This window comes from Aquarana catesbeiana, linkage group LG06, assembly GCF_042186555.1.
Source record: "Aquarana catesbeiana isolate 2022-GZ linkage group LG06, ASM4218655v1, whole genome shotgun sequence".
Lineage (NCBI taxonomy): Eukaryota > Metazoa > Chordata > Amphibia > Anura > Ranidae > Aquarana > Aquarana catesbeiana.
The window spans coordinates 387,029,657-387,042,353 of NC_133329.1; the positions used below are offsets into that span (position 1 = coordinate 387,029,657).

The window sequence follows — 12,697 nt, forward strand, 5'->3', positions numbered from 1 at the left end:
AGATCTTAACGTATGGGTCTGGATCAAACATTTCAGTCCACCATACCAATGTTCTGTGGGAAAGACTTGAAGATTTATATAGCATGTGTTCTGGACCTGCTCTAGGATAAAGAGCTTTACAACCAATTGAAGATTTTCAATTAGAGAGTACTAAAATTGAGATAACTTACCCTAAAAACCTCCTAGGATTTTAACAAAGAAAAAAAAATGTTGGAGATTTTTGCGAAAATGTAATTCGGTAAACTTGCCAACCAACATATGAAAGAGCAACATATACAGTGAAATTTGTACACATCATGAAATTTCAAAGCCATTTTATTTAGGAAAGTACAAATGAAATTAATATCAAAAAGATACTATACTACTGTGAAGCTGGGGGCAGTGGGATTTTAGTAGGTGGTTGGGAATACTAAATCATGACAATACAGGTTTTTTTTGTCACCCAAGCCAAGCACATACTGCCAGATGTATAGACTCTGCTCAGGCTTCAGGGTCAATGAGACAGACTCCTCAGTCTCCATAGTCTGGCTCCACCGTTGTTCCTCTGTCCTCAGAGCTGACCCTCCATATTTGGCAGACATTGAGAACTGTGCTTTTACAAACAAACATATCAATTCTCCCGTCTCCACGGCCATTGAACCAGACACCTTCTAATCACAATGAATGCTGGACCTCTTTTGCTCCTCATATCCAGCTTTTCTGGTGGTCCTATTTGACCAAGTAACTGGTGTCTTCGATTCATTACTGATGGTCTTAATGCACTGCCAGGCTCCAAATGATTTACTTTTAACAATGGCCAATCCGCCAGGGAGAACATTTGTAATACTTGGGTGAAATTTTTACCCAAATTTTTACCTAAATCCACACTGATAATACTGAGCTCCCCACTCATCATGGAGCTTCACAAAGTAGTAATACCAGTAATCGCTGTAGTGTTTTTTTGCTCTTCATGGGAAAGTAATAGATGCCCTTTTTTGCAGTTTGGATGCAGAGCATATTCGATACCATCATTTTAAGTGTTCATATTGGTGGTAATCAGATAAACTCCACAGCTCTGGTAGATAATATAAAAATGGTTATCAGCCGAGTGTTAATGGTCACCTCCTTGGCATACTGGATGCAAAGTATTTACTACACCACCTTCATCAGTAGTCATATTGGACATACACCTGAAAGATTTGCCCTTAATGATATGAAAGAAGCCTTCCTCAGAGACCAGGTCCACAGGTAGGGTGCAGGCCAAACACTTCAAGGCCCTCACCTTTGCACAAGTCTGTTGATCTCATGTAGCAGCCAAGGTTGAATTTGACAACGTAGTAATATTTGTGGTCAGCGCAGAAATCCACCTATGGGGATTAAAAAAACAAAAAAACAAATAAAAAGATTAAGGAACACTGTACAATAATTTGATCTCTTTCCCATATAAGTTTGAATAAATAAAGCAAAATAAACACACATACAACCGACTTTGTAAGTTATATAAAACTCTTTAGACACACTGACTGGTAACATATGTAGGTCCTGATCAAAGGGCAATGATATTGAGCTAAATATGTGGGCAGCCAGCCATTGTGGCTTCTAAAAACTCTAACTGAAACTGGCAAAGGAGTTTTTGGACAGCTTGGAGGCAGCAGGGAATTGAAAGCATGGCAACCAAAAGCAGTTTATGGTATTCTAGGCAGCATATCTTTTACTTTAGTATGGGCAAAGTACAGGATTGCCTTAACACTTCACGCCTGAGCATAGCATCTTCCAGTGTTTTTTCGCACAATTTTGGCAGTTTTTTGCAGCGTTTTTCAGCTTTGACATTTTTTTTATTAGCCATAAGAGAATCAGAAAACTATCATCTGTTGCATCATTTGTTGCTCGGTTTTTCAGCTTTTTAGCATTTCCATCAGATTTTTTAATTTTATTATTATTATTCTTTTTTATTTTTTTTGTAGGGTTGAAGGGGTTAAAGTTAAGGTTAGGATTAGGAGCAAGGGTTAATATTTTTTATATTGCCTTATTATTTATTTATTATTAATTTTGTTAGGGTTAGGGTGTTAATAATAATAAATTTTATTTATTTATTTTTTAATTTAAGCGGAAAATCACGCAAAAACACGCATCAAAACACATGAAAGCGCACAACGTGCAAATCACACATTTCCATTCATTTCTATGGGAATAAAATTCACCAAATCTGCCCAATTTGAGCTACAAACAAAGCTCCAGAACTTTTTTGAGATTCAGGTGACTTGGAGTGGAGATGTGAACCAACTCCATAGAGAATAATAGTTTTTTTTTCTCCTCCAGCATTTTGGAGCTTCCAGCTACAAAACACTAATGTGTGAATGGGGCCTCAGGGGCATATTTATAGCGCAGTGAATGTTACTGTAATTCGTCACTGGAATTACCCTCCTGCTTCCCACATAGTGCACAGTAAGTGAGTACACCCCTCACACTTTTGTAAATTTTAAATTTTTTAAATTTGGTGTTATCGCTCTCACTCTCTCATACTGGTCACTGGTAGTTCAACATGGCAGCTCAGGGCAAAGAACTCTCTGAGGATCTGAAAAAAAAAGAATTGTTGCTCTACATAAAGATGGCCTAGGCTATAAGAAGATTGCCAAGACCCTGTAACTGAGCATGGTGGCCAAGACCATACAGCGGTTTAACAGGACAGGTTCCACTCAGAACAGGCCTCGCCATAGTCGACCAAAGCTGTTGAGTGCATGTACTCAGCGTCATATCCAGAGGTTGTCTTTGGGAAATAGACGTATGAGTGCTGCCAGCATTGCTACAGAGGTTGAAGGGGTGGGGGGGGTCAGCCTGTCAGTGCTCAGACCATATGCTGCACACTGCATCAAATTGGTCTTCATGGCTGTTGTCCCAGAAGGAACCCTCTTCTAAAGATGATGCACAAGAAAGCCCGCAAACAGTTTGCTGAAGACAAGCAGACTAAGGACATGGATTACTGGAACCATGTCCTGTGGTCTGATGAGACCAAGATAAACATATTTGGTTCAGATGGCGGCAACAAGGTGAGGAGTACAAAGACAAGTGTGTCTTGCCTACAGTCAAGCATGGTGGTGGGAGTGTCATGGTCTGGGGCTGCATGAGGGCTGCCGGCACTGGGGAGCTACAGTTCATTGAGGGAACCATGAATGCCAACATGTACTGTGACATACTGAAGCAGAGCACGATCCCCTCCCTTCGGAGACTGGGCTGCAGAGCAATATTCCAACATGATAACGACCCCAAATACACCTCCAAGACGCACAAAGGCTGAGCTGTCAAACACCAGCTCCTGATCATGCAACCACTGTATCAGCTAATCCCAGTGCTCATGTGATCTGGGGCTGGGTGGAAAGGGGTTTATTTCCTGGTATGTGAGTATGCCTAGGCACTCTGGTATCTAAAGCCCCATAGCTCTATATCTGCAGTGTGAGATCTAAGGCACTGCTGCCTCTGATTGCTAGTCTCAGGAGATTTGGAGTGAGATTTGGTGTTGTTGCTGCTGCACTGCTCACTGTTCTCCTTGCTAGAGGCTGTGACATGAGAAAGCAAAGCTCTGCCTCTACCAAGATGGCTGCCTCCACACAGAGACACAGTGCAGAACAAGCCAGTAATGGGGAAAAGATCAGCTAAAGGAAGACCACAGGTAACACTACACTGGTGCTTTACTCTCTGCCTACCTTGTTTGGATACAACTTCTAGAGTTAAATAAAAACTGTTGCAGGAGTTGGGCTTTAATATGTTGTCATTTGGTTAAAGACCATTGAATTGAATTATCTAAAACTACCCTGTCCACTGGGTGACAACGCTGCTACATGAATTCACTGCAGAACAAATACATAGTTGCCAACAGTCCCGATTTTCCCGGGACAATCCCGAATTTGGGACCCTCGTCCCGATTTAAGATTGTCCCGATAGGTCACTGTGTGGGAACCTAGCAGGACGGACATGCCGGGCTAGAGCTCCGCTCTGTGAGGGAGAATAAACCGCAAATAAAGGCAGCCCACGGACACAGAAACGGTAAAAATCTTGTTACTATTCACCCTAGAAGTGAGGGGGACATTATTCAAGAATAATGGTGCTGGGAGGTGCCAGGAATAAAACCAAAACTAGCTCTAATAGCAGCACCCAGGCAAGACATACTATGAAAAAGGCGCCAGTCTCCTCAGGTAATTTTGCCTCAGACAAGAAACTCAAATCCAAGCAGCCAAAAGCTATCTCCTCAGGGGATTCTGACTCTGAACCTGATTCAAATATGTTACATTCTTCACAACAAAACTCTGATATTCCTTCTAACATTTTGAAACAATTTGAAAAAATGTTACATAAAGCATTACAACAAACATCAGAGCAAATTACTAGTAATCTGACTAGAGAGATCAGAGAACTGGGGAGACGCACCGAAGCATTGGAAAAGAAAATGGAAGATATAGAAAATTCTACACAGGATGCTTTCTCTGAAATAGATGTCCTCAAAGAGGAAAATATTATTTTACAGAATAGACTGGAGGACTATGAGAATCGCGCCAGAAGATCGAATTTGCGATTCAGAGGCTTACCAGAATCAATCACAGATCTGCAATCAACAATCACAGCATTATGCCAAGAATTACTACCTGGCATTTCAGTGGAAAGGCTTGAAATGGACAGAGTACATAGGGCACTCATGCCCAAAAAAACTGATGGCCCCCCCAGGGATATTATAGCAAAATTTCATTTTTTTCGTTCAAAGGAACAACTTCTAGAAGCGGCTAGAGGGAAAAATAATCTAACATTTCAGGGACATAGTTATCAACTATTTGCTGACTTATCCCAGTTAACAATATCTAAGAGGCGTGCAATGAAGCCTCATCTAATGGAACTTCAACGTCATGCCATTAAGTATCAATGGGGCTTCCCGTTCTCCCTAAAATTCACCCACCAGGGGACCAGATTCGCATGCAAAACGCCTGAAGAACTACAACATGTACTCCAAGACCTCAAATTGATTGACGGTACAAATATAGCCTCCACCTCACGTAGGAGATCAGCTTCTGCCTACTCCATTCAGAAAACATCCTCCTCTGAGACAAAAAATGGAAACCATCATACACACAAAAGAGGACGATTCGCATCCTCACAACAAGAACAAGATGACGCCATGGACTGAGTAATATGCACTTATATAATATAGCCATTTCAGCTAAGACAGCACCCATTGGGAGAACAGAATTGTAATTACATTTTTGAATACTCTTCCTAAACCAAAAACTAATACTCCATCTAGCTCACTAGTGAGCAATTGGACATACACTATGAACTAGATTATCTAATTTATTAATTTATACCTTATTGGTATAAGTTTATAATTAAATAACAACATTTTTATTATGATTTTAGGTTCCCTTTTTTGTTAGTTTTTATTTTATTTATTTATTTATTTATTTATATTTTTTTTATACATTTTTTATTTTTTATTATTTTTTTTTTTTTAGAAACATGGTATGGTATATGTTCAGATAATATTTTTACTTTCTGAACACCTAAATAGTCCCTAATGTATGGATGACTGATTAAAATAATATATATATATATTTTTTTTTTTTTTAATTTTTATGTATGTGTGTATGTATATATATGTATGTATATGTGTGTATGTGTGTATGTGTGTGTGTATATATATATATATATATATATATATATATATATATATATATATATATATATATATATATATATATATATATATATATGTGTGTATGTATATATGTATATATATGTGTGTGTGTATATATATATATATATATATATATATTATTATTTATTTATTTTTATATTATTATATTTCCTCCTCCTTTTCCTATATATGTGTGTATGTATATATGTATATATATGTGTGTGTATATATATATATATATATATATATATATATATATATATATATATATATATATATTATTATTTATTTATTTTTATATTATTATATTTCCTCCTCCTTTTTTGTTTCTCAATGGCTTTTTTGGTAACCCTTTGTGAGAGATATGGTCTACCGCAGTCGGAATTATTTAGATACTTCCAAATTAAAAATTTCTTTGCACCCTTAGTGTCTAAAACATCCCCATTAACACATATGACTAGTTTCGAAGAAGTTTGTAAAAAAGATCCGCATGCTAGAGGCACAATCTCTACTATATATTCTCACCTGCTGGTTCATTCCAGTAAAGACAAATTATCCTATGTCCAGAAATGGGAAGAGGACCTTGAGCGTACTTTTGATAATTCAGATTGGAAACAAATATGGTCAACAACAAAAACAGCTTCCCCTAATATAATGGCGGTTGAGGCAAATTATAAAGTTTTAACACGCTGGTATCTAGTACCTACTAGAGTAGCAAAATATGTGCAAAATTATTCGGCGCAATGTTTTCGGAGTTGTTTGGACCCTGGCACATACCTTCATATCTGGTGGTCGTGTCCATTAGCTCAAATATTCTGGAGGGGAATTTTTAACATTGCAACTAACCTTATTGGGAAAACAATCCCTTTCGATCCAGCAATGGCCCTTCTCAACTTAAAACCTGAATTCATAAAGCATACCCAATTCAAATTGTTGGTATATCTCTTCACAGCAGCTAAACAGACTTTAGCAAAATCTTGGAAATCACCAACATTAGATATAAATGAAGCAAAAGCTAAAATGAATTACTATATGACTCATGCCAAGATGATAGCTATAGAATTGGACACGATCCCCAGATTTGAGGTAATATGGCAGCCTTGGATTACATATTCCATGCCAACCCTAGACAAGAGTGTTCTACTGCCATGGTAGTTGTGATAACATGATATAGGCTATATTTCAGCCCTAGTTGTTGTGGTGACTTTCGGCCTGACCTCGCGGATTCTTTCCCTTAACCTTCTTCTCTTCTCCCCTTCCTACTATACTTTCTATCCTTTCTTTTCCTTATACTATATTATTCTATGATATTGAAGCTCTAATTGATATTTAAATAATAATCTCAATTATTGTCTAGAAATAGAAATAAAACAAGGCAAACGATGTAGCAGAACTTACATAACTCATTTAATTCTATTCTTTTGAAATGGACAAAGACTCCAAAGTTCTTTTTCTCTCCTATTTCTTTATTTCCTTTTAAAATATATTGCCTTGTGTTAGAATATATTGTCTTGTTTTACGATATTATTAATGAATTAACTATTCTTTAATTGTAAATGAGCTTCCTTATACTGAATGTATGTTATTATTCAATGTTATCTGTACATAATCTCCGTACTCAATAAAACTATTTTGACAAGGAAAAAGATTGTCCCGATAATTTTCCCGGGGTTTTGAGTTTGTCCCGAGAAAATCGGGAATGTTTTTGATAAAAAACGGCAGCGGCTACACAAACATGGCCGCTGCCGCCACGAGTGTTATTCCCCCTTGTGTTCAGTGCAGAGGAGAGGGGCAGCCAATCGGCTTCTCTCTTCAGTGTGCCTATTGGCTGCAGGGATTGGCGGCCCCTCCCCGCTCTCCACTGAACACAAGGAGGATGTAATCGTCTGCCGCCGCTGCCCCTCCGCCCAGTGTGTCAGCTGCACAGAGAGATGGTGTCTTTTGAATGAGGTACAGGGAGAGATGGAGCTGGGTTCTGTTAGACCAGGCTCCACTGGAGACTCCTGATGTAAGGGGGGGTCCGCTGGGGACTCCTGATGTGAGGGGGGGCTCCGCTGGGGACTCCTAATGTGAGGGGGGCTCCGCTGGGGACTCCTGATGTGAGAATGGGCTCCGCTGGGGACTCCTGATGTGAGGAGGGGGCTCCGCTGGGGACTCCTGATGTGAGGGGGGCTCTGCTGAGGACTCCTGATGTAAAGGGGGGCTCCGCTGGGGACTCCTGATGTGAGGGGGGTCCTCTGGGGACTCCTGGTGTGAGGGGGGGCTCCGCTGGGGACTCCTGATGTGAGGGGGGCTCCGCTGGGGACTCCTGATGTGAGAGGGGGCTCCGCTGGGGACTCCTGATGTGAGGGGGGCTCCGCTGGGGACTCCTGATGTAAAGGGGGGCTCTGCTGGGGACTCCTGATGTGAGGGGGGCTCCGCTGGGGACACCTGATGTGAGGGGGGCTCCGCTGGGGACTCCTGATGTGAGGGGGGCTCCGCTGGGGACTCCTGATGTGAGGGGGGGTCCGCTGGGGACTCCTGGTGTAAGGGGGGCTCCGCTGGGCACTCCCGATGTGAGGGGGGGCTCCGCTGGGGACTGCCGATGTAAGGGGGGCTCCGCTGGGGACTCCTGATGTAAAGGGGGTTCCGCTGGGGACTCCTGATGTGAGAGGGGGCTCCGCTGAGGGCTCCGCTGGGGACTCCTGATGTGAGGGGGGCTCCGCTGGGGAATCCTGATGTAAAGGGAGGCTCCGCTGGGGACTCTTGATGTGAGGGGGGGTCCGCTGGGGACTCCTGGTGTGAGGGGGGCTCCGCTGGGGACTACTGGTGTGAGGGGGGCTCCGCTGGGGACTCCTGATATGAGGGGGGCTCCGCTGGGGACTCCTGATGTAAGGGGGGTCTGCTGGGGACTCCTGGTGTGAGGGGGGGCTCTGCTGGGGACTCCTGCTGTGAGGGGGGCTCCGCTGGGGACTCCTGATGTGAGGGCGGGCTCCACTGGGGACTCCTGATGTAAGGGGGAGTCCGCTGGGGACTCCTGGTGTGAGGGGGGCTCCACTGGGGACTCCTGATGTGAGGGGGCTCCGCTGGGGACTCCTGATGTAAAAGGGGGGTCCTCTGGGGACTCCTGATGTGAGAGGGGTCCTCTGGGGACTCCTGGTGTGAGGGGGGCTCCGCTGGGGACTCCTAATGTGAGAATGGGCTCCGCTGGGGACTCCTGATGTGAGGAGGGGCCTCCGCTGGGGACTCCTGATGTGAGGGGGGCTCTGCTGAGGACTCCTGATGTGAGGGGGGTCCTCTGGGGACTCCTGGTGTGAGGGGGGGCTTCGCTGGGGACTCCTGATGTGAGGGGGGCTCCGCTGGGGACTCCTGATGTGAGAGGGGGCTCCGCTGGGGACACCTGATGTGAGGGGGGGCTCCGCTGGGGATTCCTGATGTGAGGGGGGTCCGCTGGGGACTCCTGGTGTAAGGGGGGGCTCCGCTGGGCACTCCCGATGTAAGGGGGGGCTCCACTGGGGACTCCCGATGTGAGGGGGGCTCCGCTGGGGACTCCCGATGTAAGGGGGGGTCCTCTGGGGACTCCTGATGTGAGGGAGGGGTCCACTGGGGACTCTTGGTGTGAGGGGGGCTCCGCTGGGGACTCCTGATGTGAGGGGGGCTCCGCTGGGGACACCTGATGTGAGGGGGGGCACAGCTGGAGACATCTGATGTAAGGGGGGCTCAGCTGGGGGCACCTGATGCAAGGAGGGACTCTGCTGAGACACCTGATGTAAGGACATACTCTGCTGGGGGCACCTGATGCAAGGAAGGACTCTGCTGGTGGCAGGCGACGTGGCAGGTGACACGCTCAGGGATCCCACTGATTCGGCATTATGGTGAGTTAAATGATTTAATTTTATATTACAATGTAATAATAGAAATAATGCACTTCAATCATCCTGACACCATAACAACCATGGTGCCGGGATGATTGAAGCGCTAACACCAGGTGTGTGGAGTAACTTTATCTGCTGATTGTTAAACTTTCTAGAATACACATATTTCCATTGTTGTGTAGGATCTTTGGCTGCTGTCCCTCCATCCTTCTCCCCCCCTTTCCTTCTCCATCCCTCATTCATCTCAGACTCTAACCACACCCCCTTTGAGCCACGCCCAGTTAAGACACGCCTACTATTTCGCGTAAACCACGCCCATTTTTCACTGCCGCGCACTTCGCGCGCTGCATTTTTACTTTTCCCTCAGGTTATTCTTCTCATTTCCTGTTTTGAATATAGGACAGGAAGTGAAGGGAAGTCTCCCCAATGGAATGGAGAGGACAAAAAAGCCTGACAGGGGTTATAACGCTCTCTTAAACTATTTTAAAATTAAAAATATGTCATTTTTATTTTACCCATAGTCATTTTACCCAACTTCAATTCCACCAGAGGCAGTGGTCTAGAAAGGACATTGGACTCTTAGGCTACATGTACACTAGTCTACCCTGACCGTGACCGCAGAAAAACACAAATTGCGGCAAAAACGCAAAACACATTTTTTGCCATCTTTGCGGTTTCCTTCACCTAAACACAGCAGCTCCTAAACTCTGCTAAAAGGCTACAGTATGTGTACACACAGGCTTTGATGGGGTTGAGTTTAGGAGCTTTGGCAAAAAGGTACACGAAGCCCTAAAATACACTATATTACCAAATGTATTGAGATGCCTGCCTTTACACGCACATGAACTTTAATGGCATCCTTGTCTTAATCCGTAGGATTCAATATTGGCCCACCCTTTGCAGCTATAACAGCGTCAACTCTTCTGGGAAGGCTGTCCACAAGGTTTAGGAGTGTGTCTATGGGAATGTTTGACCATTCTTCCAGAAGTGCATTTGTGAGGTCAGGCACTGATGTGAATAAGAAGACCTGGCTCATAGCCTCCACTTTAATCCATCCCAAAGGTTTTCTATCAGAATTAGAGCAGAGACCGTGAGCCAGGCCTTCTTGTCCACATCAGTGCCTGACCTCACAAATGCGCTTCTGGAAGAATCATTCCCAAAGACACACTCCTAAACCTTGTGGACAGCCTTCCCAGAAGATTTAAAGCTGTTATAGCTACATAGGGTGGGCCAACTCAATATTGAACCCTACGGACAAAGACTGGAATGCCATTAAAGTTCATCTGCATGTAAAGGCAGGCGTCCCAATACTTTTGCCAATGTAGTGTATATGATATGGATGAGAGGGAGATGTCTTTGTCAGTGCTTGGTTAACCCATTAAAGCATTTAATTTGATTTACTAGACACATACCTCAGTTTATCACTCATGGCAGATTTTTCACACACTGTGTCCTGGGATGTCTCCCCACAGCAGGAATAGGAGCGTTTGGTGTAAGTCCCACTATGCTTCATGGACTTTGAAAATGCATGTTCAATGTCCAAAACTGAAACAGGGCACAGCTTATATTGTTGAGAAGTTTTCAATTTTTCTTCGTTCTCCTCAACGATGTGTCCATAACCCAAAAGGTGTGAGACTTCATGGATAATGGTCATCGGTTGTGACTCAGTCCCATGGAATTTATGTTGCTTCCAAAATGGTGGACACAGGTAGATGATTTCTGTCTCCGTCATTGGACAAACATAAGCGATTGTGTTTTCTTGAAGTTCTCCTCTTTTGAACACCACTTTTTGCAGATGACTGATCAGTTCCTTCACCAGATCCGTGCTGATTAATGGAGAGGGCTTGGACTTCCTCTGGTCACCAAACTCTTCTGGGTTATCCACCAGCAGGTGGTCCTTCTTCTTCAGAGCATCATTGAGGATGTTCAGGGCTCGTTGTTTGGCTCCATTGGCCTGTTTATTCTCCTTTTCAGTAAGTGAATTAGAATTAGAATACATTATTGTTCTGTGTTGGGTCCTTCCCTGCTTATACAAATCTCCTTTCAATGTCAGGTAGTTTATATACTGCGAGTGATATAGACTTTGGAAAATCCCATTATACCTTTTTGATTGTTTACAAAATGATTCATGTGTCTTTCACTTTCGCATTGCTTTCTGAGAAAAGCAAACTGAAACTCTCTGCAGGTTCAATAAAGTAAGAGTATTGTTCTGTGTTAGCCATAAATTGATGCAGAAAGTTTGGCGTCAATGTAATACCCTTTATTGGCTAACCTAAGTTTTTAAAGATGCAAGATTTTAGCTAAGATCAATTTAGTATCTGTTCTTATCAGTATATTTAAAGGAAAATCTGTTGTTATCGGTGTCCAGTGGGGGTGCTCCACCATCATTCTTTGCCTGGGGTGGCTTGCTGTATCCCTGCTAAAATGATAGGTGTCCTGAGGGATCTTCCTCATTGGAAAGGAACCAAATTAAGTGTCCACTGGGTAAGGTGTAGGTTGAGAGTATTTCCCTGGTCTGGGGGATTTTGAGGGGTCAGGTCCTGGTCTGGTGCTACCTGGTCTGGCTGAGGGCTGGTAAGGAAGAGAGCCCACACTGGTCTTATTGCTCTTAACATCGCTATGGGTTTGGAACCCCACTGTGAGAATGAGCTCTAGGTCAAGACATCTATTGTTTTTTTCTGCACCTTGCCTCATGGGCAAGACCTTTTGGCTGAGTCTGGGGCAATTTCTCCTACCGAGCCATTCTATAGCACTTAATTACCTTTTCTCCACATGTGTGTGTCACTTCACCTTTTTTGTGTGTTTTCACTCCACAGGATGGTAGGGTATGGATCTTCTGGCCTACCTTAAAGCCCAGGGGGACATGTTGTGCTGCCTCACCAGTATATGGGCAATGCAGTTGTATTTCTGTATACAGCCTATACCAGTGATGGCGAACCTTTTTGAGCCCAAGTGCCTAAACGGAAATAAATAGGTTGGTTTTGTGTTGCAAAGTGCCAACACGGCAATTCGCGAGAGAGGGGTGCTGAGCGAAATAGAGGGTGTGTGTGAGAGAGATGGGGGTATGTGTAAAAGAGAGAGTGGGGGTTGTGAGAGAGAAAGAGAGAGAGAGGTTGTTTGTGAGAGAGAAAGAGAGAGAGAGAGAGAGGGGTGAGAGAGAGAGAGAGAGGGGTGAGAGAGAGAGAGA

General features: G+C 43.7%; 1 protein-coding gene across 1 annotated transcript; it reads right to left on the minus strand.

Moving 5' to 3' along the window:
* Positions 1-314: 314 nt before the first annotated feature.
* Positions 315-11,564, minus strand: LOC141147814 (uncharacterized). Its single transcript, XM_073634987.1, has 2 exons — positions 10,923-11,564; positions 315-1,346 (listed from the first exon to the last, which is right to left on the minus strand). Exons 1-2 carry the CDS (start codon positions 11,507-11,509, stop codon positions 1,283-1,285), a joined length of 651 nt encoding a protein of 216 aa, XP_073491088.1. The 5' UTR covers positions 11,510-11,564; the 3' UTR covers positions 315-1,282.
* Between the last annotated feature and the right edge of the window lie 1,133 nt (positions 11,565-12,697).